We start from the raw sequence: 27833 nt of genomic DNA on the forward strand, positions 1-27833 counted from the left end.
GGACCAGCCCTGGGACCAAAAGGGCCTTGGTTCAAATCCAGACTCAGACATTTGACACTTACTAACTATATGACCTTGGCCAAATCACCTCCACTGTCTTCCAAAATAAATAAACCCTAAACAAAGACCAAATAGGTCTCGAATTTGAACCCCATTTTGGCCATTTTCTACTTGTTCTCAGCAAATCCCCCATCTTCCCAAGTCTCAGTCTTCTTGTCTGTTTAAGGAAGAAATTGGGACATGTGGCCTTTAAGTTCCTCCCCCCCCCCCCGATCTAGAATCCCTTTATATAGTGGATTCCCCCCCCCCCCATCTGAAGTCTTCTAATAAAAGACTTTATCATCCACCCTCAAGGTATCTTGTAAAATGAGACCCTTGCTCAGGTATGGATTAAATTAGACAACCTCTCTATTCCCTTCCAACTCTGAAATGCTGTAATTATATGGAAACTTTCAGTGAGATGTTATAATAAAACACACTTTAAGAAAAATTATCTGGGGTGCTAAGAGAAGCACCCTCTAAAGGGGTCACTTGTAGAAGATCTGTATGCCATTATTTAGCTGAAGATCAAAGACATTTGTTTTCCATTGCCTATTCACCTGAAAGCTATGTATGCCTTTTTTTTCCTACATTGGAGTGTTTATGTTTGTGGTAATTGGCAAATTCACAATAAAAAAGGAAAACATTTTAAATTTATGTGTGTATATGATCCATTTGGGCATAATCAAATCAGAACATCAGCAAGGAAGAAAAGATTAGAAAACTGTTTGGAGTTTGACAACTGACTCATTGCTCTATAGTATGATTAACCCTGTGGGGTGGCTTTCCAAGTTCCATGAACATCTTTGCTTTATCTGACCCTGTGCCTCCCCTTTTCAGGGATCCAATAGATCAATTTTATTTTCATAATAATACTAAAATGTTTCATTATTAATAATCTATATTGATAGGTACAATCTACACAAACAAAATCTTTTGGGGAATCTTTAATAATTTTTTTTGGGTATAGAGGTTTAAGGAGCTTCTGATTTGGGGAATTTCTGGTAAGAAAACTGTCTCCCAATGCAGATTGACATTGTTCTGCAATTTTTAGACTTCTAGAGTTATCTGGGTCATTGAGAGCTTAAATAACTTGCTCGAGGTCTCACAGATAATCTTTGTCAGAGACAAAACTTGAATTGAGCTCTTCCTAATTCCCTATCTACTATGCAACACTGCTCCTCTTCAATTGTTATCATTTTCATTTTGTACATGCGTAAACTGAGATTCAGAGACCCGAGTGATTTACCTGTGGTCATTTAACTAATGACAGAGACTATTCTATCCCAGGTTTATTGTCTTTAATATAGTATTTATTACATTATGTATTTTTTCTCATCACAGGAAAAAAAAAATATCTAAGTGTCATAATGGATAGAGTGCTCAACCTAGAGTCAGGAAAATTCATCTTCATGAGCTCTTACTAACTGTGTGATTTCAAAACACTTAAACCTGTTTGTCTGCAATTCCTCATCTGTAAAATGAGCTGGAGAAGGACATGACAAATCACGCCAGTATCTTTGCCAAGAAAATTCCAATGGGGTCACAAAGTGTTGTCCAGGACTTAAAGATATAAGTATTAAATCTATTAAATCTGAACACACACACACACACACACACACACACAACACACACACACACACACACACACACACATATATATACACACACATATATATGTTAGAGAGTACTATTTTAAATGGAAAAACTTATTTGAATATTGGCTCTAACACAATATGAGGCAATGGTTTGGAGTAGTTTTTACAAAACTAGACCTCAAGTCAGAAAGTCCTGAGTTCATATCCTGCCTTTAATACCTTTTAGCTACGTGACCTCAATAAGTCATTTATCCTTTGAGTAGTCCCAGACAACTCATTAAGGTTTTAAGTCGTGTGAATCAGTATTGGTAATAGAGTTTTGATGAAACACCTCCATACATTGATGAAATTGCAGATTCAGTCTAATATATACAAATAGCATATATTTGTCCCAAAGGGATAATAGAGAACACTAGCCTACATGCAAACTACATGGAAATTGAATTTTATCATGTATAATATATTTATTAGCCTTGTTCAATATTTTTTCTGCAATCCCTTGTCAAAGGTCTCTAGCTCAAATTTTCAGCCAAAAGTGAAACAAAGTGATATAGTGATTAACACATAGCATTAATTTTAGCAAATACCATAGTCCTCTGGATTGCTTCCTTTCCTATCCCTAGAGATATAACAGAGATAACTTACAATTACTTTCTTATTTGTGTATATAACCATGTTGATGAATGAGATTTGATCAAATGAAAGGCTGTATTGCTTTTCCTGGTAAATCCCCAGGAGTTCTTTTACCATCACTGTGTTAACTGAAAAGAGGTTTATAAGATGCTTCTATCAGTGTAAAGTATAATCACCACTAACTATTTTCTGTGATTCTACTAATAAATGCTACGATTCAGTAATACTTCTTAAATGAACACATTTGATATAAAAGAACTGTTTAGTTTTAAAGGATCAATTTTTTTCTTAGTGAAAGGAAAACTTCCAAAGTTTTTAAAAAAATTTGGACCTGCCAATCTGAAGGAAGGAGAAGACTTAATCCTGCACTGCACTATCTCTGGAAGACCCAGGCCAAATGTTATTTGGACCAAAGATAACATCCAAGTGGCAACAGGAGACATCAATGTATGTCTTTTGTGTTTTTCCTCTTGTTTGTAGAAGAATAATTTCCTGACTCTTTAAATTACATGTTCTTGTGTTCATATTTTATGTTCACAGATTCAGAAATTAGGGGATAATTATTACCTTTTAAAAAAGAATGTGATCCTCTCAGATACTGGGGAATACATTTGCTCTGCAATGAATGCAGTGGGTGAGGCAAGTTGTACAGCAAGCATCATAGTTACAGGTAACATCTGGCACACACAGATTCCTTGTCTGAATAAAGAGAGGCCCAAGGTCAAGTTTGTATTTTCTTTTAGGGAAAGAGAAAAGAGAAGAAACATGCTGCATAACTGAAGCAAAAATAAAGAGAGGCCCCAAGTATTTGTCAGAATGTACAATCAAAAATACAGAGGAGCAAAGACCAGCTGCACACATCAGCCAGAAGGCGATGATTAAACAGTTTTCAGTGAGGTAACTTCAACTTTATAATTCAACTAAGTTTAAAAATCTAGAAGTTGGGAGTATCTATGTCTCCAGCCCCTTCCTCTCTCTCTGCTTAATAGCCCCAGTCCAGATTTTTCTCTCCCCTTCCACTGCACATACACACACATACACACACACACACACACACACACACACACACACACACACACAAGCATACACACATACTCTCCAATTTTTACTTTTCACCATCACTGGCCCAGGGTCCCTTCCTCATCTTAAGCTCTGCACCCCGAATTAACATCCCCTTGCCTCAGCATTATCTCATTTTTCAACTTTGTCTCAGAAATGAGATTAAGGATAGACAAAGTAGAAAACCACCTTGTAACAGGGTGGCCCCAGTATACCAAAAACCCAGGAGCTTAAAATGAGGGTCATTTTAAAAATGTTTCCTTTCATAGATGACATATTTCCCATATTATAAATTCTGTCCTCCAGGACAACTTGGGATTTATTTTATGATATTTTAGTTCCATGTGTTACATAAAAGCTGACAAGCAGAAGAGTTCAATTTTCAGTTGCTGGCGTGAGTAAATGCTTTCCAGGTTCTGCCCTTCATCCTTCCCCAAGCTCTCACTCTGTGGTGCACCTGCAGAAGGCCACAAGGTCAGCTGTTTGGAAACTGGAGAGGCCCCCTCCAACCATGAAGGTTATAACTTGGAGCAGGCTGGTCCAGACAGCTCAAGGTGATTCCCAGGGTATAAGTTTTTCCATTGAAATTTCATCGTAAGCAATAGATTTGTAAAGTTCAAATAGTACTATATTTTAAAAGTAGTCATGGATTAAATAGGTTATTGGACACTAATTACTGTTTATAATATTGGATTTTTTTGGAAAAATATATTCCAAATTCCAAATAACCACTTTACAAACAGACCTTGATAAGTAGCAGGTTGTATGAGTTATGTATCTGGTTATCTAAAATGAGATAAGGAAGGAAGGAAGGAAGGAAGGAAGGAAGGAAGGAAGGAAGGAAGGAAGGAAGAGAGAGAGAGAGAGAGAGAGAAAGAGAGAGAGAGAGAGAGAGAGAGAGAAAGAAAGAAAAAGAAAGAGAGAAAGGAAGGAAGGGAAGAAGGAAGGAAGGGAAGAAGGAAGGAAAGAAGGAAGATGAAAGGAAGAATGAAAGAGGGAAAGAGGAGGAAAGGGAGGGAGGAAGGAAGGGAGAGAGAGGGAGGGAGGAAGAAAAAAGAAAATAAATATAAGAAAGAAGGAAGAAAAGAAGGAAGGAAGAAATGAAAGGAAGGAGAAAATATTTTGCTTTTTTATTTAAGTATCTAAAACAATAAATAAAAATAGGAATTTGTTTCTAAGTGAAATCTGTTTGTAACCAGAGAAATTTATTTAGCATCATAACTTTGGAACTTATTGATCATGTACCTTAGTCTGTTTATTTTGCAGTTGCAGAAACTGAGGCCTGGAGGGATAAAGCAATTACTTCTAGGTGATATAGTAAGCAGCAGAACTATTATTTGAACTCTAGGGTTCCTTATTATGAATACAGACTCTTCTCATCTTACCAGGATATCTTTCTATAGCCAGCATCAGGAGCAGAGATGCTTAATTTTTTTTGTCATGAACTCCTATTCTCAGAATTGTTTTTAAATGCATCATATAACATGCATAGGATAACAAAGGAAGTTATATTGAATGACCAATTTCAAATTGAAAAATAAGTTATATAATCATAGAATTTATGTTTTTTTTAAAAATGAGGTCACAGATCCCAGGCAAGAAGTCCTACTTTAGAAGGTAGAGTGGAAAATGTGCTGGACTTGTACTCACAAAACCTAGGTTACAATCCTGCTCCTTACTATCTATGTGACCTTGACTCAGTTTCCTTATCTGTAAAGTTAAAGAAGATATGTATATTCCCTTTCAGTTTTAAATTCTAGGAGACTTCATAATCACATTTTAGCATTTTATTCTCTCCGTTTCAAAAAATTTAACAGAAAAAATAGAACCTCTGAAATTGATTAGCATATGTGAAACAAAAACTTGCTGAAAGACATCATTTATTTATTCAGGCATCTATGAATCATTTTTCAAAATGTAACTTCCTTTCACTGTCACTATCTAACATATGGAGTATAAAGTTATTACTTGACTCATATATGAATTCATTGACTGTTTATTTTCTCTTTCTTGTTGTTCAGTTTTTTTAGTCATGTCCGACTCTTCATGACCCCATTTGAAATTTTCTTGGCAAAGATACTAAAAATGGTTTGTCATTTCCTTCACCAACTCATTTTACATATGAGAAAACTGACACAAACAGGACTAAGTAACTTGCCCAGGGTCACCCAGCTAGTAAATATCTGATGCTAAATTTGAACTCAAGATAAATCTTCCTGATTTCAGGCCTACCACTCAATCTACCACACCACCTAGCTGCCTCTTTACTTGACTAGATAGCAAATAAATCAATATTTCCACTATGCTGAATTTTATCTGTTTTAAAGGCTCAACTGAATTTTTTATACTTTCCCAAATATTAGGCAAAGAAGAAGGTAGTATACAGTTCTTTCCTAAGTTTATAGGATCATAGATTTAAAGCTGGAAAGGACCTTGGATGTCATGTAGATTGACTCTTTTCTCAGAGAAGTTAAGCCATTTATTTAAGGTTGTTCAGGCAATCAGTGATAGAATAGGGATTTGAACCCATGTCCCCTAATTTCAACTCCTTTTGTGAGTCTGTATGCAAATGATTCTAATTGTGTAAAAATGGAATAAGCTTACAGATGACATTATGAATTGTTCTGATTTAATCCCTTTCAAAATATGATTAGCATAATTTTCTTGAAGCTAGCGAACCCAGTAGGCCCCTAATTCCTGAAACTGTGATGGAATCAAAGAATCTGAATCGTTATTTCTCCAGACTTGAAAGGGCAGGAACTTTGTGCTAAACTTCTTTGAATCTTGTGTAACAACTAGATTATCGTTATTATTATTATTATTATGTAAAAAAATCAGGTTCTCAATATATGATATAATTAATTGCAAACAGAAAATGTTATTTTTATTTTTATTCCTAATTATCTTTGGGTAATCTCAGTTAGGGTCACAAAGAGTCAGACAAGATTGAAATACTGAACAATAAACAATTACTCAAGATGCTTATTTTATTTAAAAACTATTTGGCAGGGGTGGCTAGGTGAGCAGTAGATAGAGCACCAGCCCTGGAGTCAGGAGTATCTGAACTCAAATCCAGCCTCAGACACTTAATAATTACCTAGTTGTGTGGCCTTTGGCAAGCCACTTAACCCCATTTGTCTTGGAAAAAAACACCCTAAAAAAACTATATGGCAGCAATGAAGGATTTACTAGGGAGCAATGTCTGATTTTAGGAAAGGGTCAGTGGTCTGCTCCATACATTTTCATATAACTTTCAAATCCTAAGAATGTTAGGTCAAAATTGATGTATAAAAAGTTCAAGAAACACAATTTCTGGATAATTAATCTTTTTATTAATTGTGCTGACATATAATTAATAAAAAAAAAGGTCAGTGACATTCTTGAATGCCAAGGATCCTTCAGGGAACCCATTCAGTGCTTATGTGCACTTGGAAGAGTGGTTATTCTTGAGGGAAGTCCTTTCCTATTGGTTAACAAGAAATAAGAGATAATGAAATTTTTTCTTTTTTTTTCTTTCTGAAGATTTTAATTGAGTTTTGAGTTTTACAATTTTTCTCCCAATCTTACTTCCCTCCCCCCCCCCACCCCACGGAAAGCAATCTGTCAGTCTTTATTTTGTTTCCATGTTGTACATTGATCCAAATTGAGTGTGATGAGAGAGAAATCATATCCTGAAGGAAGAAACATAAAGTATAAGAGATAACAAGATCAGACAATAAGCTATCTGTTTATTTTTCTAAATTAAAGGGAATAGTCCTTGAACTTTGTTCAAACTCCAGGGCTCTTTATCTGGATACAGATGGTATTCTCCATTCCAGACAGCTCAAAATTGTCCCTGGTTGTTGCACTGACGGAACTAGCAAGTCCATCAAGGTTGAACATCACCCCCATGTTGCTGATAGGGTGTACAGTGTTTCTCTGGTTCTGCTCATCTCACTCAGCATCAGTTCATGCAAATCCCTCCAGGCTTCCCTGAAATCCCGTCCCTCCTGGTTTCTAATAGAACAATAGTGTTCCATGACATACATATACCACAGCTTGCTAAGCCATTCCCTAATTGAAAGACATTTACTTGATTTCCAATTCTTTGCCACCACAAACAGGGCTGCTATGAATAATTTTGTACATGATGTTTTTACCCTTTTCCATCATCTCTTCAGGCTATAGACTTAGTAGTGGTATTGCTGGGTCAAAGGGTATGCTCATTTTTGTTGCCCTTTGGGCGTAGTTCCAAATTTCTCTCCAGAAAGGTTGGATGAGTTCACAGCTCCACCAACAGTGTAATAGTGTCCCAGATTTCCCACAACCCTTCCAACAATGATCAGATAATGAATATTTTAAGGAGAAGTAGACCTATTCTGATAAGGGTCTGGGAAAATGTGATTTTAATCATGTCATTGATTTCCAAATTACCTCCAGCCTTGGACAATCTAGACCAAGGTTCTACCCCACCTGCCCAAATCTGCATGAGTGGAACACAGTGGGCTGGAGTTTACCCCTGATTAAATTTTTTGTAAGGTTTCTCTGGTTGAGTGAGGCAACAATTCCACCTACATAAGATAGCTAGGTGGAGTAAATTTTTGGGAAATGTCAGGGATCTCCTCAATAGTTTGTTATTTAATAATCCTTTCTCTCAACTATGGTAGTTTCACAAGTCCTTGGAAGCCTTGGGGGGGAGGATGAGGAGAAAAATGAATCAATACTTTCATGACTAAGAATTAGTATTGCTTTGAAACTCTTACGTAGGAAGGAGAAAAGAGATAGTTTGAGGAATGTAGTGGGTCATGTTTGAAGAGGTTTTTCTGTTATTCCCTTTGTTTATAATCTACTCTGGAGAGTGGAGTTTGGGTGAGAAAGGGAAGTCATGGGTTAGTCCAAACCCTGTAGCAACTCACTAAAATCCATTGGAAATTTCAAGGAGACCATGAAAATACTTTGTCACTGTAGTTTGTAAAGCAATGGTACAAAGTTTCTATGAAATTTGGGGAGTGAACCAAGGATAGTACAGATTTTTCTGAGTTGGCTTCAAATCACCTATTTTCACTCTAAACTTTACCTGCATCCTAGGTGGTTTGGGCCAGAGAAATCTACCATTCTATATGTATCTGCAAGGTCATGATAAAAGGTCTGTAATGAGCCAGTTTACAAGAATCCAACAAGTGAGTAGGAGCTTCTAGTACTCTATTATCATGTAAACTGACAATGAGGCATGTTTCCATTATTTGCTCATCATCATTATTCTGTAGGGTAATGAATGTCCCATAACAACTACAACAGCAAAAGTTTTCAAAACTTGCTGTTTGCTAAAACCTCTAAGATTTGGAAGGTGTTCAGAATAAATTTTGTTTCCATTATATAGGAGATTCCCTGCAGCTTGGAAGCACTACCAAGATTTTGCAGTTCTCCACCCAGAATATAGGACAATTCACAGAAGACATAGCCAAGGGATGGAAGAACTTCATTATTTTGGAAAAGGAGAAAGGGAAAGAGCAATGGTAATCCAAGAAAAATCTACAGTGCCAAGAGAGCTTCTGGAGGTATTCATTCCACAAAGATTAAGCCACAATAACAGTACTATGAAAAACAAAATATTCCTATTAGTGAACACCAATTTTTAAGGGCACAATTTAGGATTAGACCATGAAGACAGTACTGTCACAGTTCTGAGGTAATATAAAACAATTTAGATTTTCTAAAACATTGCAATAATCATCATATTGTGAAAGAAAACTTAAATTAAATAAAAATAAAATAAAATAAAACTGCTCAAAATGAAAGCTAGGTAAGAGAAGTTACAATAATGCAAGTTGTTACCAGGACCTCATAAATTCATCATATTAAAATTATATACATTTATTTCAAATATTTTTGTCCATGGTCATACAATCAGTATGTGGCAGTCAGGATTCACACTCAATTCTTCCTAATTCCAAAGCTTCCTTTATATGTTGCTTCTCACAATAGTTTTCATAATGTCCTTGAAATTCAGTGGAATTATTAACTTAACCCTTGATCAAATACAACATTTGAGCATAGATTCGCCTCTATCAGTCTAGGAAATCACCAATCATCTACTTGCTAGGTAAAAAAACTTCTCAATAGAAAAAAATGGCAGTTTCATTTTATTTCAAGACCACTTTTGGCACACCCATTGGTTAAAACATAATGTTAAGGAATAGTCTCATAGCTAAACTTTCCAGTCTACTCCCAGCTAGGACTAGTTCCTTTTACTGACCACAAATCTAAATATTCTTTGCCCTGTAGGGAAGAGAATGCAGTAGTGCAGATAAGATAAGTCTTTGCAGAATTCCTTTTAGGTGTCAGAGCTATTTCCAGATTGATGATTTGATTCTTTCTGTCTCACTTCCTCTAAAACAATGGTTCTTTAAGTGTGGTTCAGGGTTTCTTGAAGGTTCCCCAAGATCTTTTGCTTGAGGTCCTAAAGCCAAAACAATTTCCTAATAATACTAAGATGTTCTCATTTCTTATATGATGCATATCTATAGGTATAACCCACAGAAACATAAGTTCCAGGGAGTGGGAGGGGGGGAGTTTTTCAGTAGTTACTGAGTGTCAAAGGGCCCTAAGACCCTTTGAGAACTGCTGCTCTTTGAGATTTTTTTTCAAGGCAATGGGGTTGAGTGGCTTGCCCAAGGCCACATGACTAGGTAATTATTAAGTGTCTGAGGTCAGATTTGAACTCAGGTACTCCTGACTCCAAGGCTGGTGCTCTATCCACTGTGCCACCTAGCCGCCCCTGAACTGCTGCTCTTTTACAGTAAATTCAGCTTTGTCCTTGATATATCCTTCTGGACCACCCATCAAATTCAGTCCTGAAGGAAGCTAATTTTGGACTCAAGAATTCCTCTAAGGCTAAAGTCAAGGAAATGCATTATTTACAATCATGTATTGTCTTCTAGCCAGCCAGAAAGTAGGCTATTCTTGCTCTTCCCATGAATCTGAATTCACTAGATGATAATCCAAGTCCACTTTTTCCTTAAAAGGAAGTTCCTAATTTTGCTTTTATTGGAAATTCTATATGATTATGGGACTAGATGTGCCCATCTAGATAGAGAATTTTTTTCTATATTCCATTGAACTATCGTCTTCCAAATCAGTAATTTGCAAGGTGGGGATCAGAAAGTGGGAAGATGAATCACATCACACTTTGCACACATTAACATTTCTTCAATACAACCACATCTATTCTCCCCCCAGAACTCCCCCATTCTGCCTCCATTTTCACCACATAAACTCCCAATCTGTCCCTTTCCTACCTAAGCATCAGTCCCTCGTGATAACTTTAACCCAATTGCTAACTTAAACCCAACTGCTAACTAGGCACTTATAATAATATCTGCAAAGGTACCATTTGGAAAATTCCTTCACCAGAATTCTCACATTATGGCCCCTCCCTTCACCCTGTGACTTTGGCAGTTACTTCTTTTGAGGAAGACTCCGTTCTACTCCAACTAATTGATTGGGTCCTATCCAACTAAGAACACCACTTCCTCCATTTTTCTTTAGGGTGGGGAAAAAATCTCATTACATATCTCTCTCCAATATCCCTCTTTCATGTAGGGAGGAGAGAGGTGCTTTCATCTACTACCAACCTTCTAGTCATCCATATTTATATGCCTGGCATTATCCTCAACCTTTCATCCCTCATATCCAGTCTATTGACTAACCTTGTCAATCTATCCTTTTTCTTTCCTCAAACAATCATCAACCTAGTTCATACCCCCATTCCTCTGGATTCATCCTATTTTGTTTACCAGCCTCCAGTCTCTCCCCTGTCCAATCCATCCTCCACACAGCTGCCAAAATATTTTTTCTAATGTATTCATCTAACCATATCATACCTTTTATTAATAAAGTCTTTATCTCTAGATTGAAAATCCATTCCAAGATAAAACATTATTTTATTTTCATTGCCTTCTTTTAAAATTTCTCATTTTTATTTGTGTTATCATGTACATAATTTAGTATGTTAGCTCATGAATAAAAGTTATAAACAAGTAAATGTACATAATTAGGGTTTGTAATTAAAAAGGTTTTACTGATAAAAGTAAATGATCAAAAAAAATTGGAGATAACTATTCTAAAGTATATGGCTATCAGCTCCATGACATCCATTTAAATTTTATAGAATTAGATATTAAATTCTGTAAGCTGCTGTTTACTTCTTTGTAAAATGAGACCTATGATGCTTGCTTTACTTTTTCAAGCTTATTATGAGGAAAGGATTTTTAAACTTTTAAAGTACTATTCGAATTTGAGCTAATATTCTTTTGCTGCCAGTTGACCCCTTGCCTTCTCCAATGCAGGAAATAATCCTAGGTTTAGTGCTACCCAATCGCCGAGGAGCTAGTAGATCTTAATGGAGCTTAAAAGTTCCTACTCATGGTTCAAGCTGAATTATCTGGGCAGTAGATTCACGTTCAACTTAAGCTTCTAAAGGACTCTCCTCAACTGTCTCAGCTCCCTCTTTTTTTAAAAAATTAACTCACTCTTCTTTGCCTTTCTGCCAATCAGTCACCAAATACTACTGCCCTACTATGTTCCAAGCACTATAATAGATGCTGTAGGGGCTAGGAATACAAATGAATGCTATATCCTCTAGTCTCAAGGAGCTTCTAGTCTGTTTGAGGGAGAAATAGATACTAATTAGTGTAGAGGCTCTAGCCAAATCATTTGTTTCAAGCTAATTATTCTATTCTTGGCGTGTAATTTTGTCATTCATCCATCTAAACAGATATTTAACAGAAAGCCTCAGACAGGAACATTCTGATTTCAGAGAAGGTGGATAACATTCAGGGCTAGAAGATACTTCTACTTTCCTCCCACTTCAGCCTGTCTTATTTCCTCTCTTAACTACCATTATAACCATTAATTTGAGATTTACTAATCTGACATCACTGAATACCAGAGTGTTTGAGATCAGCTTCATTTGGGACTAGAAATACATTTTAAAAGTTGTGTGTGTGTGTGTGTGTGTGTGTGTGTGTGTGTGTGTATACAAAAACAGTGATATGACATTAAGTTATCTTTGTTTATTCAGGTAAAAGTAAAGGGGGACACCTGCAACATAGAGATGGCAGACTCTGGGATATGAAGAAAATGTCAACAAGAATAGCTGCTTACTATGGAAAGAACACAACAGAAGTAAAAGAGAACAAGTTGAATTAGAGGATGTTTAACAGGAGATAGACACCTGCCTGTGAAGTCAGAACACCTTGGTTCTAATCCCAACTCTGAGTCCATTGGCTTTGTAACCCTGAACAAGTAACTTAACCTTCCAAATTACATATGAAACCCACAACACTGCAAGTGAGGCCAAACCAGTTTAAAATGTAATTGGGAAACATTTAACATTTAACAACCAGTTTAAAATGTAATTGGGAAACATTTAACAACATTTTTCAAAATACAAAGCAACATAGAAAATGTTAATGTGTGACTTTCTAAGTCAATACGTAGGTCATCTTAGATCTGTATCTGACTCTCTGTGACTCCTGTTTTGTCAGTTCCTTCTATAGCTCATTTTATAGATGAGGAAACCAAGGCAAACGGGGTTAAGTGACTTGGCTAGAGTCATGTAGCTACTAAGTGTCTAAGGTCAAATTTGAACCCAAATCCTCCTGACTCCAGGGCCAGCCTCTATCCATTGTGCCACCTAGCTACTCAAACTTTACTATGCCACTCTCTAAAAATTTAAGTAGCAAAGGTGGTACCAAGCAGCATAGGTGGAAAAAATTTCCTCACTTGGAAGTTCCCTGTACCAATGAAATTGCAAACTGATCCCTATCCCTCAATCTTAACTCATTGTTTGTTTTTTCTGTATTGTTTGGAGTCAAAACCAATCCAGTTTTGGTAATTTCATTTCAAAGTGCTTTCATTGAAATGTGGGTCTTGCTTCCAATAAAGGAATCATCCTCTCTAAAGGTATTCCATTGACTGATCTGTGTATTCTATCTTTGTTTCTTTGAATTATTTTTTGAGCATGTTATAGTTTTAAGACATCTCAAAAAAATCAGAGCTGGAAGTCTGGACAGTATGAAAGTTTCAAGGATGATATTTTCCAAGGTCCCTTTTTTATCCTGAATCCCAGTTCTTCTCAAGTATTATTCTAAAATTTTGGGACATAAGGCAAGGGGAGAAACTCAGAAGATCTTTACTTAGACAATTTAATGGGAGATTTTTGTCTGTAGATGAAAATGATGAGAAAGAAAGGTTTAGACATTTAACTTTGTTGCAGAGCTTTTATTTTTCCTCTTTGACTATGAGTAGGTGAATGCCTTACTAATCAGTGTACTAGCTTTCAGCAGCATTGTCAAGGAAGAAATATCAGAATAAAATGAATTGGCAAGGTCGGGATATGGCAGATTAAAAAGTGAGAAGTCAAATGTAACACCAAGATTGTTAGGAGAAAGCTGATAAAGATACTTAGTCAATTATAGTAATAGGAAAGTGATTTTAGAAGTTGGAGAAGAAAAGGGTTTAGTAAGAAAGATTTTTATCTTATGACTGCATTAAAAAATGGTATAACAAAACTCTAAGGTTTAATAGTGTTTTACATTTTACAAAGTCATCTGATGTATATTATCTCATTTAATCATCCCTATATCCTTTAAGGTAGATGAAAAAGTATTATTGTCCCTATTTTATAGAGATGAGTAAACCAAGGCTTGGAGAACACAAATGGTTTGTTCAAAGTCTCATTGTGAATTATTGAGAGGCAACAGACAAAATCTTCTGATTGTCTTTTTGCAATGCTCTTTCCATTATATCATTTAAAAAAATATTTTTTAGTTTGTATGAGGCAATGGGATGAAGTGACTTGCCCAAGGTCAGACAATAAGTATCAAGAGTCTGAGGCTGAGCTTGAACTCAGGTCTCCTAATTTCAGGACTGGTGATCTCTTCTCTATGCTACCTAATTGCCTCTTTATTATGTCATATTGAAATATCTCAAACTATAGTATACATTCATCCCTCAATCAACAAACATTTATTAAATGTTGCTTATTTTCAGGAATATATCATTGAAGTCTAATTGCTGGCTCAGCTAGGTGGTACATACAGTGTGTATAGAATGCCAGTCCTAGACTCAGAGAGACTCATGTTCCTGAGTTCAAATCCAGTCTTAGATATTTATTAGTTATGTGACCCTGAGCAAATCACTTAATCCTGTTTGTCTCAGTTTTCTGAGCTGGAGAAGGAAATGCAAACCACTCCACTATCTTTGCCAAGAAAATCCAAATTGACTCTTCAATCTTGAGGAATGGGACACAACTGAATAACAACACTATGTTAGACACAGTGAGAATACAAATGCAAGATAGTGTCTGCTTCAAGGAGCATCCATTGTATCAGAAGTTGTCTGCATAAAAAGGGCTCAGGTTTAAGGGATTTTTTATCTTCCTGGTTTGAAGTCCTCCTTCAGAAAATCTGATAAAAGCAGTACCCTTCCTGCCAATATCCAGTAGAAAGTCTACATTTTGAGAACTGTGACTTTTTTTTTTAAATCTGAAACATCAAGCACAGTCCCTGCTGCATAGTATAATTTTTAAATATCCTTATTGTCGATAACCAGTTACAAGTTTACAAAATTACTCAGTAATTCTACTTTTATTAAAATTATTTTTATTAAAAGATGGAAGAGAGAAAAAATTCATAACTGAAATCTTGGGAAATAATGAAATAATCCAATAAACAATCCTCTCCCCAAACTCCCTATCAGGTCTCTTCTCTTAAAGGTTAAGACTAGGCAGGATTCCCAGCAGACTTTGGCTGATGCCACTGCCCTTTCGCCTCCTGAATCCCGAGGTACCTGGCACTGTTTGCCCCTGTGACTCCTCCAGGTCCCAAGGGTGGTTTCTGGAGTTGCTCTCAAGTAAACCAAGTCCTCTGCTGCTGGCACAACTCTGCCAAAGTCAGCAGGCACAGTGTCTGCCCAGTATTAGTAGATGAGAAGACTTCCACAGTTCTCATGTCTGGTAAGTACAGAATTGTAAATAGCAATTTTAGCACCCTGGTCAAGAGGTCCCTTAATTCAATTGGGAAGAGGGGAGGAGGAGTGGGAACTGGGAAACAACTGAGGGTGGTGGGAGGAGCATACTGAGTGAGCCATGATGATAGGAATAAGCCAGGGATACAGTTGCCAATGGGGAATGGCTGAAGTAAAAGTGGAAAATATGAACTTTTAGCTTCTTGTTTTAACTAATTATTCTTGCTACTTAGACATTAGGCATAGTTGCTTCTATGTAGCTAAAGTCCTGAAGGCCATTTGTGCCCCTCTTTAATTCTGGCACCCTAGAGACATCTCACCCTAGTTATAGCTTTGGGTAAGAAACACAGTACTCCTTGAACCATAGCTCTAATGATATAGCACCAGACCAGGTTCCTTCTCTCACTATTACTCATATTAGCTGCTGGCCATACACAAACACTTGTACAGAGTACATTGATACTCTGTCTTCAATAGAGTCCCAGGCACCCACACCAGTGTCAAATATAGTGACTATAAATGCTGATGTCTTCTCTTCCCTTTTTCCCTTTGAACTCAGAAAACTATAATTATCAAAGCAGAAAATGTGTACATTTAGCATATATATATATATGTGTGTGTGTGTGTGTGTGTGTGTGTGTGTGTGTGTGTGTGTATTACTTTGATAGTCACAATAGCCCTATTAGGTTGGTAGCCTCATATAAGAGAGGAGGGAAGATAAACTCAGAAAGTTTAGGTAACTTGACCATAATCACAGCTGCCAAGCTTTGATTTAGTAATTCTACTTTTATTAAAATTATTTTTAGGTCCTCATACTCCATGGAAGTAAGATGAGTTAATATATACATAAAATACTTTGCAAATGCTATTTCAATACTAGCACTTGTTATCTGAATCTTGTTTGAGAGAGGTGGATATATTTATCATAAGACCATCACATGTTTTTACCTAGGAAGGACTGAAATATCTTCTAGTCCAACCCCATATTGTTAGAGACCAGGGAAGGGAATAAGCATTTATTATTGTGCCTTCTAAATGCCAGATACTGGGATATTACAAGAATTATTTCATTTCATCCTCATAATAATATCTCACAACAACATCCTCACAACAAGATAGATGTTGTTATGATCCCCATTTTCAGTCAAGTAAACTGAGGCAGACAAAAGAAGTGACTTGCCCAGAGTCAAACAACTAAAAAGTATCTGAGCAATTTTACAAATATTCTCTCATTTGCTCTTCGCCACAACCCTTGGAGGATATTATTATATCCATTTTATAGATAAGGAAACTGAGGAAGGCAGAAGTTAAGTGATGCCCAGGATCACACAACTAATAAATGTCTGAGGCTGAATTTGAACTTAGATCTTTCTGACTGCAGACCCAGCCTTCTTTCCACACAAAGATGAGAAATCTTTGGCCAAGTAAAGTTAGTGACTCAGAAAAGATGATTCAGCTAATAAATGGAAGAGTCAATATTTGACCCTAAGTCCTCTGACTGTAACTATAATCCAGTTACACTTTTTCCATGGTGGCACAATATAAGGGACCTTATGTGCCCTTAGCATTTACTCATTTAAAGATTAAATTCAATGAAATAAATATCTCTTAAAAATGAGACATTTCTATTTTGAAATTTAAGGTTGAATTTTCTCTACCTATGTGTTCTAGAATAGAAAGCCTAAAGGATCTGGGTTCTGTCAGCATATAGAACTCCCCATTTTTTATATAACTTAATCCCTGGAATGGATATGAGAACTCCACTGAGATGGTAAGATTAAAACTTGATCTATGACTTAGCAGATAAGTTTTTTTAGCTGACTAAAGCTCACAAGGATCAAGTTACTTACTTGTCCATGGCCAAGTAACCAATCAGAGTTAGAAGTAGGATTGGAATCCAGATCTTCATGATTCCAAGGTTAACATTATCCACTCTGCCACCAGAAACAAATCAACACAATGGGTTCTTGTATTCTGTGTCAAATGTATGACTGCAAAGGTGTCGGCTGTCATTAAAGAAAAATAAAATTAAAAAAAAAATAAAATTGTTTTTGAAAGCTATTTGCTCCCTCCCTTTTTTTAAACTTTTCATCAAGAAAATCCTTAATCTGGATGTAGACCATCGCCATAAACATTTTAGAAAGAATTGGAAAGAACTCATAGGCCTTCGAATTCAACCTGTACCTAAAAAAGGAATTCCTCTGTACAAAATAATCAACAAATGGTCACTTTGTTTTCATATGAAGAACTTCAGTGAAAGAAATTTCACCACCACCTCATCACCATTCCCTTGGTAGGTATCTCTGAGTGTTAGGAACTTTCCCCCCTTATATCAAGTCTAAATTTCCCCCTTTTACAGCTTTTACCAGTTACCCTTAATTTTGCCCAATGAGGCCAGTCAGAACAAATCTAATTTAATACCTCTCATAGACAATAGCTCTTCCAACACTTTGTATCTGTATTTCTGCTTGATTTCAACTTGATATGACAAGATGTTCCAAGCTCCTAATTTAGGTTTGGATACTCAACACCTTCCCACCTCAGCCTTTTTACTCTTCTAATTGAGCATGAACATGGAATGCTAAACTCCTCCCAAAGCCTTCCTTTATAGATACAGAAATGGGCCTTTGCAACTCTATTTTCCAGATGCATCTCTGTTTGGTTTCAGTTCCCAGAACTGATACCCCTGTGCAGAATACCCCCCCCTCTTCAGGGCCTCTTCTCTTCTTTTCCCCTTTGCTTTCCAGCTTCCTTCTGGGGGGGGGGTCTTCCTCCCTTTAGATTGTAAGCTCCTTAAGGACAGGGAATTTTTCCCCCTTATTTGTATCCTTGGTCCTTACCTGGCACATTGTAGGAGTCTAATTAATGTTTATTGAATGGACGACTGAGTGTTCTCTGGGTTATATATCCCAGGTCCTTTAATTAGTATGAACATGAGCATCTTTCCTCTCTGCCCTCCACTGAACTCGCCCCAATTTATCAAAGCTAAGTGCTTTACAAATATGATCTCATTTGATGCACACAAAGACCCTGGGAGGTGGGTACTATTATTATTTCCATTTTACAGATGAGTAAACTGAGGCAGGCAGCTATAAAATGACTTGTCCAGGAATGCATAACTAGTAACTGGTAAAGTACAATGGAATTATCTCTTCCTTTATCCTGGACATTATTCTTCTCCATGCAGCCTAAAATTGAATTAGCTTTCTTGCTGGCAGTATCACTTTGCTGACTCATACTGATCTTACAATACACGTAAACCCCTAGATAATTGTTATGTTATTATGACTCCTCCAAGGGATTTGTGAAATGTTTATTATTTTTTAACCCGTGTAAGAATTTACATTTATCTCTATCAAATTTCATTCTTATTCATTTTGACCCAGGGTTTTAGAATGTATTTTTGAGCTCTTAATCTGTTACCAATGTATTATTGTGCTCCTAGATTTGTGTCATCTGCACATTTGATAAGCCTGTCTTCTATATCTTCATCCAAACCCATCATAAAAATGTTAAAAGTTCTATAGCCTTTTGGAGGCTTGATAGCCATGATTTTAAAATAAAGTTTTTTAGGAGGATAGTCTTGTCCAACTCTCTCCCCAGATATCTCTTATAATGTGTGTTTGTTTAGTTGTGTCCAACTCTTTTTATCTCCATTTGAGTTTTCTTGGCAGAGATACCAGAATGGTTTGCTGTTTCCTTTTCCAGCTTTTTTTTGCAGATGAGGAAACTGAGGCAAAGAAGGTTCAGTAACTTAGCCAAGGTCATATAATTAGTGAGTGTCTGAAATTAGATTTGAACTCAGGGTCTCCCTGACTCCAGGCCCAGTGCTCTGTCCACTGGACCACCTAGAGACAATTACATTACTTTGACCAGAGATTTCCTTGGTTTGTGGTTAGAGAAGTCCAATGCCATCTCTTCCTAAGTTCATCTTTTTGGTGTTACATTTATCTATTTATATATTTCATTAGAACTTGAATATTCTTGTCCAAATATCTCAGTTCCTTTATCACTGATGATGAAAGTAGATTATTATAATTTAATTAACAAACATCCATTTTACACTTATCTCTTGTCCTTTTTCTAATTTTACTTATATCTAAGACTATCCTTTGATGTAGTTTAGTTGTGTCTCATTACAAACTTTGTATAGGTTTGCTTTTCCTTCGATTGATTTTTTCCCTATTTGATAAGACAACACCTCTGATATTCTTCTGCTATCTTCCTAATAGCTATTATTAGCTAGAATTTGAATTATACATATCATATGTCAGACATTGTGCTAAGTAAACATTTTACAATTATCTCATCAAATCCTTAAAACAACCCAAGGAGGAAGACACTATTCTTATTTCCATTTAACGGAGAAGAAAACTAAGGTAAACAAAAGTTAAGTGACTTGCCCAGCATCATAGAGATAGTAAGTATCTGAGGTCAGATTTTCACTCAAGTCCTCCTAATTCCAGATCTGTGCTGCCTAGCACCTTTTTTTAATGGATAATTTTTTTATTCTAATCTAATATTGCCCCTCCTCAAAAATAGTTTACATTGGTTCAACATTTGTCAAAAATGGTCATCACTGGGTCACTAATGTACTTCTGACTGGAACTTTAGAGATCATCTAGCTCAACTATCCTTTATGGACAAGGAAACTAAGGACCAGGAAAAAAGACTAGTCCAAGATCATGGAAAGGGTAACTGCCAGAGTCAGAATTGGATCTCAGGGCTTCTGACTATAAATCCATCACTCTTTCCAGTTGTACTACACTGACAACAGAGTTCAACATCTTTGACTTTTTTTCCATTTTCACTTTTGCTTATAGCTACCAGATTTGTCTGTAGGGTCTTGGTCTTAAACCTGTCTTCTAATTTAAAGATTTCTGGAATTTGACCTTTGGCAGTTACTCAGATATGATGCCTATATCAATAAACTATTTGTTTCCTATTAAAATATGTCATTTTCATTTTTATGAATAGATGAGTGAATAAAAAAAATTTATTTAAGGGCTAGGCCCTGCACCATATATATATATGTATATATATATATATATACATATATATATATATATGCATATGTATGTATATATGCTTTGTTTTATTTTTGTATGCATGGAACTTAACAGCATTGTAGGCATGAAATGTCTACAACAAGCATGTGAAGACTTCCCCAGTGGAATGAGTAGATAAGAACAATTTGTTCTAACAGTCCTGAAGGCAGCTGAAGTAGGTGCTATGGAACACTTAGACCTTGGTCACATATTGAAGATGCCAGGGTCATCTTGGGACATCACCAATGGTCTTGACTGTGTCCTGCCACTGAAATGTGATGACTCTGGAAGAGAGAGTGAGGTTGATGATTTTATGCAACTCTACCTCACTTAAATTCAACTTACACATAAGTCATCACCCATACTTGTCAATGGTCCTCTTCAAAAATGAAGGACAAGCAAAAAATAACATTGTCTATTAATTCATGGGATCATTTATGTGGAGCTAGGAGAGATCTTAGTAGATATTACATTCAACCTCTCCCCTCTGCTATAAATTTGCAGATGGGAAAATGATGCATAGAAAGGCTAAATGACTTGCCCAGAGTTGTGCAACTATTAGTGTCAAGGGGAAGATTTGATCCTAGGTCTTTCTGACTTCAAGTTTTTCAAAAAATTTATTTATTTTGAATTTTACAATTTTTCCCCTAATCGTGCTGCCCTCTCCCCACCACCCACAAAAGGTAGTCTGTTAGTCTTTACATTGTTTCCATGGTATACATTGATCTAAGTTAAATGTGAATAGAAAGAAATCATATCCTTAAGGAAAAAAATAAAGTATAGGAGGTAGCATAACTACATTAAGATAACTTTTTTTTAAATTAAAGGTAATAGTCTTTGGTCTTTGTTCAACTTCATAGTTCTTTCTCTGGGTACAGATGGTATTCTCCATTGCAGATACCCTAAAATTGTGTCTGATTGTTGCACTGATGGAATGAGCAAGTCCATTAAGGTTGATCATCACCCCCATGTTGCTGTTAGGGTGTACAATGTTCTTCTGGTTCTGCTCATCTTGCTCAGCATCAGTTCATGTAAATCCTTCTGGGCTTCCCTGAATTCCATCCCTCTTGGTTTCTAATAGAACAATAGTGTTCCATCACATACATATACCACAGTTTATTAAGCCATTCCCCAATTGATGGACATTCACTTAATTTCCAATTCTTTGCCACCACAAACAGGGCTGCTATGAATATTTTTGTACAAGTGATGTTTTTACCCTTTTTCATCATCTCTTCAGGGTATAGACCCAGTAGTGGTATTGCTGGATCAAAGGGTATGCACATTTTTGTTGCCCTTTGGGCATAATTCCAAATTGCTCTCCAGAAAGGCAGATGACTTCACAGCTCCACCAACAATGCATTAGTCTGACTTCAAGTTTTATTCCCTAGACATTATTCTGTGCTTTCACTCACCTGAATTAAGATAAATCCAGAGACTTGGTGGTATTTTGGATAGGCTAGGTTTTGAAAGGTATTTTACTATATAATAACAGAAGCTATCAAAATAGATAAGATATTCTTCCTTTTGGAAAAATGTAAGGACTAAGAGCATTCTTCAGCTGTAACCATCTGCCAGCCATATTAAAAATGCAAGTGTTCACATACAAATACTTTTATGAACTAGAATTTCTGAAGAACAAGACTAGAGAAGCTACTTCAAGATTCAAGAGAAAGAGCACTGACTTTGCAGCTAAAGGACCCAGCTTCAAATTCTGATTCTTCTAGTGATGTACATATAGATACAATATATGACACATGGATAAATCTTCTTGTTGCTGTATGACTCTTTATGACCCTATTTTGGGTTTTCTTGGCAAGTACACTAGAGAGGTTTACTTCTGTACATGTTTTATATATGAGGAACAAGCAGGGATAAGTGATTTGCCAAGGGTCACACAGTTATTAAGTATCTAAGGTCACATTTGAACTCAGATCCTCCTGATTCCAGGGTCATAGCTCTGACCACTTAGCCACCTAGTTACTCCTACCCCCTACCCTCTTTAAAAAAAGGCTTCTAAACCAGAAGCATGAAGAAAGGCATATAAAACAGCTGGTTTTAATGGCTAAACATTGCAGTATTTCTCGCTTCTAGTGTATTTCCTTCTTCAGTCCTTAGAAAACAATACTCACTCTTCTCACATTAGAAGTTAAATCCACAAGACTTTAACAATTAAATCAAGATGTTTCAAATTGGAATTCCCAGAATATTTGGATGTTTGCCTGGCTTCTCCAGTGATGCAGAAAGCAGATTCTACAGACTTTCACATCTGCCTTTGAGTTGAGATATAGGAAATAGAAAAACTGAGATTTGAAGACAGGGGACTTGGGTTCAAATCCCACCTTTTCGATTTATTAACTGTGTGACTTTGAAGGAGACTCAATGATTTCTAAGTTCCTTTTTTAACCCTAAAGAAAGGGTTCTTATTTTTCTGCAAGGCAATGAGGGGTTGACTTTCCCAAGATCACACAGCTAGGTAATTTGAGGACAAATTTGAACTCACATCCTCCTAACTCCAGGGCTAGTTCTCTATCCACTGTGTCACCTAGCTATCCCAGTAAGAGTTCTTAAACTAGAATCCTCCTCAAGAGATTCAGGCTTAGATTTTTCAAGCCATTATGTGAACCTGAAAATTTTGCTAATTTAATATCAGAATTTCAATATTAATTTCCTTTCTAACTCTAATTAATTTTTTTATTTTTAAAAATATCATTTGGATTCCAGACTGACAAAGGTTTCCATAACAAAAGAAAAGTTAAAAAATCTCTGATCTCAAGCTATGATTCTATGATAGTCTTTTTACCTCACCTCTCATATCTAATCAGTTAAGAAATCCTGTCAATTCTCCCTCCATAATAGCCACCATTTCTCTCCTTCTTTCTGGTTTTACTTGCTGCATCCTCATGTAAACCTTCTTTGCTACTCATTTGACCTATGGAAATAACCTTTGTTCCAGGCCCTTGTGATTATCTTTTTAAAAAATATGTCCATGACATCATTCATCTTTAATCAGTTGGTATAACTTTTGAAATTCTCCATAAAATTCAGAAAGGAGGGAAGAAAGAAAGAAAAAGGAAGGAAGGAAGGAAGGAAGGAAGGAAAGAGGGAAGGAATGAAGGAACGATAGATAGAAAGGAGGAAGAGAGGGAGTGAAGAAGGAAGTGAGGGAAGAAGGGAAGGAGGAGGAGGGAAGAAAAAAGGAAGAAGGGAGGAAGGAAAGGAGGAAGGGAGGGAGGAGGAGGGAGGAAGTAGGAAAGGAAGGAAGGGAGGAAGGGAGGAAGGAAGGAAGGAAGGAAGGAAGGAAGGAAGGAAGGAAGGAAGGAAAGAAGGAAAGAGGGAGGGAGGGAAGTGAAAATGGTATGTTTCAGGGTGTATTCAGACAATATCCATTCTTTCTCTGGAGGTGCATAGCATTTTTTCATCATGAGTCCTTTGGAATTGTCTTGGATCATTGTATTGCTGATAATAGTTAAACGAGTCATAATTCTTCACTGCACAAAATTGCTGCTGCTTTAGACAGTGTTCTCTTGATTCTGCTCATTTCACTCAACATTATTTCATGCAAATCTGTCCATGCTTTTTGAAAACTATTGAGCTCTTCATTTCCTATAGCATGGTAATATTCTATCCAGTCATATACCACAACTGTTCAGTCATTCTCCAACTATTCCCAATTCTTTCCATGTGGTGACTTTCAAAGACATGTCTGATTGGTTTTCCACTTCATATATCAGAGGCACACCAATAAGCAAGGTTTATGGGCATGTTTCCAACATGGAAGCTCTCAGGCATCATAGATTCTTCCTCCTTTTGTTTTACTAATTAGGAAATTAAGGCTCAGAAAGGTTAACTAACTTGTCCAAGGTCTTGCTCCTATTGCCTCACCTGAGCACATTCTTAGTAATTTAATTAGAATCAACTATAGGATGATCTTTCCCATGTGCTTCTATTTTGTGATCTGTTTCTGCATATGCAAACAGTTGATAACCAAGCTTTGTAAAAATATATAGATAGAAAGGAAGTCAAGTCATTTAATGTGTCCCTTTGCCTTGGGGCAGGACTAAACTTCTCATTGAGATATTATTCATTTAAAAAACTCTGGTGAACATCATTCTACTACTATTCACTTTGTTAATCTATTTTTGTGATGAGAAAATAATCTGAGTCAATTGGTCAGGTAACCTCTGTACATATTTTTGAATTGGAACTTGATGTCTAGGCCTATTCTTCTTCTAGTCCATATGAAATATCCCTGTGGATAATTAGTTTTGATTCCAAATCTCTTATTAGCGTAATGGATAGAACACTGGATTTGAGATCAGGAAAACCTGTATTCTGTTCCTGACTTAGATAAAATACTACCTATGGAACTCTGAGCCAATCTTTAATCCTTTCTCTGATTCATCTTTTTTATTTGTAAAAATGAAGGGGCTGGATTCAATGATCTCTAAGATCCTTTCCAGGTCTAAATCTATTGATCTGGGTAACTGTTAAATACCTAGAGTTAGAAAAGTTATTATTGTTATATTATATACATATATAGTTATGCATTATTGGACAATTGTTTTCTGTGAAAGATAATAATTATAATTCAGAAGTAAGCGATGTTTCATGATTACAAATTGATTATATATATATATATATATATATAGCAGGTTTCTTTGCAGTTCTTTTATAAAAGAACTGCTTTCTTCCTGTTTACCTCAGAATAGAATTTGGGGCAAGGTGACTGGCACCTGGCTCTCTGCCCTCTCATCATTATATCCCAGACCATTATCTAGAAGTGACTGTCACTTAGGACCTGCATTCATTGACTTGGCTCCTACTCACCAGTCACTTCTATTCTTTCCAAGACAGAATACATTGTTTCAGACATTCAAACTTCAAGGTCATAAATAAACAATATGATTAATTTAGTAAAATCCTGGTAAAAAATCAAGTTATGTTGCCACTTATATCATAAAACATGAAATTCCAAATATTTCCTACTTCCAGTCTAAAACTAAGGCAAATCCCACATATAACACTGAAGTCTATTTCTTCTCTCTTTACTCTCCTGATCCTGATAGGAATAAAAAGAGGACCAATTATAGAAAATATTTTTTAAATCTTCACTTATTGTAGGAGTAGAGGGATTTAACAATCCTTCATTCCAGCTAGCTCACCAAGAGGGGTTACAGCTTGATTCAGAAAACACGTTACCACATTACCATAAGCCAGGCACTTCAAACGATTTTCTTTATTGGAGATCTAAAACTTTCACTTGTGGTCTCTTTGTGCCATCTTTCTATCCTACCCACACAAGATTCAGTTTTGCTTGGTACCTTTATAGGTAAGTGAAGTCATCAACCAAGAACTACAGACTCAGCTACAGGAGGAGACCCCCACCTTGTAGTCATGCTTCTGGAACTGTTTCCTGAACCCCATGAGTTATGTGATTAACTCATATGTGATCCATTGGTAAGTCTCTTTTTAGGTTTTATACACATTTTTTTCTCCCTCTAAGTTTTCTGATACATATATTCAGAAAGAAACTACTTGCCTACCTAGGCAGAAGTCTAGCCCAAAGCCTTTTTGAGCAATTTCATGTGTACAAACACGAACATAAATAACAACTATCTTTTTTTCTTTTTTAAGAAAGATTTTATTTATTTTGAGTTTTAAAATTTCACCCTTAATTTTACTGCCATCCCCCCCCCCAGAAGGCATTCTGTTACTTTACATTGTTTCCATACACATTGATCTCAGTTGAATCTGATGAGAGAGAAATCATATCCTTAAGGAAGAAAAATAAAGTATGAGATAGCAAAATTATATAATAAGATAACTTTTTTCCTAATTTGAAGGTAATAATCTTTGGTTTTTGTTCAAAGTCCACAATTCTTTCTCTGGAAATAGCTTTTATTTATACAGAATTTATCTTGTATCAGATACTGTGATAAAATACAAAATTCTTTCATTAGAGTCTCACAATAACTTTGGGAGGTAGGTACTATTATTACACCTGAGTATATCCAGATGAAATAAGTAAAAAGAAGTTAAGTGACTTGCCTTGGGTTATACAGATAGGAATTATCTAAAACCAGATTTGAATTTGAGTTGTCCTGACTCCATGGTTAACAAATGTTACCTGCACTCTATCTATCACACCCCTCCTAGCTGACTCTTTCTCCTCTTGCCCTCCTGCTCCTTAATCTCTCTCTCTCTCTCTCTCTCTCTCTCTCTCTCTCTCTCTCTCTCTCTCTCTCTCTCTCTGTCTATCTGTGTGTGTGTGTCTGTGACTGTCTGTCTCTGACTCTCTGACTCTCCATTTCTTTCTCATTCTTCTCTGTATCTCATCTCTGTCTCTATCTGTGTCTATCTCTATCTCTCTGACTCTGTCTCTCTGTCTCTGTTTCTATCTCTGTCGTCTCCATCTCTCTCTTTGTCTGTCTCTGTCACTATCTCTCTGTCTCTCTCTTCTCTCTCTATCTCTGTCTTTGTCTCTCTGTCTCTCCATCTCTCTGACTCTCTCTCTGTGTCTCTCTGTCTCTCTCTCCTCTCTCTATCTCTGTCTTTGTCTCTCTCTGTCTCTCCATCTCTCTGACTCTCTCTCTCTCTGTCTCAGTTTCTCTCTCTGTCTCTGTCCCTCCCTCCTCCCTCCCCTCTCATATTTTACTTGAGCCTCATCATAATAACTATGAAAGGGTCACGTTGCTACTCATAGAAGAATAGACTCACCCCAGTCTCAGATTTGAGAGGCAGCAGCCATTGAAAAGGATACCTAGCTAGTTCCAGTCACCGATGAACAAGAATTGCCTTTACCACCTACTTGGCAAGTTGTCAACAACTAGTCTTAATCTTAAGACTTCGGGTGAGGGGGAACTCATTACCCCCTGAGGCAACCCATTCCACTTTGGGATAGAATTGTCGAGAAGGATCTCTCACATCAAATTGAAATAGCCCTCTCTACACCTGTTCCCTCTTTCTTCTGTTCCTGCCCTCTGGAACTAAGCACAGAAAGGTTAATCCCTTTTTGACCTGCCAGAGGTCCAAATACTTGGCAGTTGTCACATGTCCCTCAAAGTCTTTCTCTTCCCAAGCTAAACATCTCTAGTTCCTCCAAATCCTCCAACATCTCCAGTTCCTGACCACATGATCCCCAGAACTCTCATCATCTCAAATGCTCTCCCCTGGAATCTCGGTGGAACCTCAGTGGGCAGCCAAACAAGGGAAGTTGTTTCAGTTCAAGCTGTAAAGCATATTGTGATGATGTGAAAGCACAAGTCATCACAGACTTCTCCAAAACTGGTCAGGACTAGAGTAAGATCATTCTAGAACATCACAGCTCACAGCTATCCCTTCTGTTTGCTTTGGTCCAAGGGAACAGCAGAGTATATACCTAGAGAAAGGTAAACTCCCTCAATTGCCCTGAACCACTGTTTCCACAACTCCTTGTTGGATAAGC

At 36.6% G+C, this 27833-nt stretch overlaps 1 protein-coding gene and 1 long non-coding RNA gene across 2 annotated transcripts in view; one reads left to right on the forward strand and one right to left on the reverse strand.

Moving 5' to 3' along the window:
• CCDC141 (coiled-coil domain containing 141) overlaps positions 1 to 13277 on the forward strand; it is a 353841-nt gene extending 340564 nt beyond the window's left edge. The window contains 3 exon segments of the mRNA XM_074215601.1: positions 8689 to 8866; positions 12391 to 12417; positions 12420 to 13277. Of these exon segments, the coding sequence (XP_074071702.1) occupies positions 8689 to 8866; positions 12391 to 12417; positions 12420 to 12518 (304 nt within the window). The 3' untranslated portion in view covers positions 12519 to 13277.
• The window catches only part of LOC141507694 (uncharacterized), a 28439-nt gene continuing 7279 nt past the window's right edge, over positions 6674 to 27833 (reverse strand). The window contains exons 3-4 of the long non-coding RNA XR_012474243.1: positions 17189 to 17344; positions 6674 to 6792 (exon numbers count right to left, since the gene is read on the reverse strand). This is a non-coding gene — a long non-coding RNA (uncharacterized LOC141507694). The remainder of the gene's footprint in view (positions 6793 to 17188; positions 17345 to 27833) is intronic.

This window comes from Macrotis lagotis, chromosome 1 (genome assembly GCF_037893015.1).
Source record: "Macrotis lagotis isolate mMagLag1 chromosome 1, bilby.v1.9.chrom.fasta, whole genome shotgun sequence".
NCBI lineage: Eukaryota > Metazoa > Chordata > Mammalia > Peramelemorphia > Peramelidae > Macrotis > Macrotis lagotis.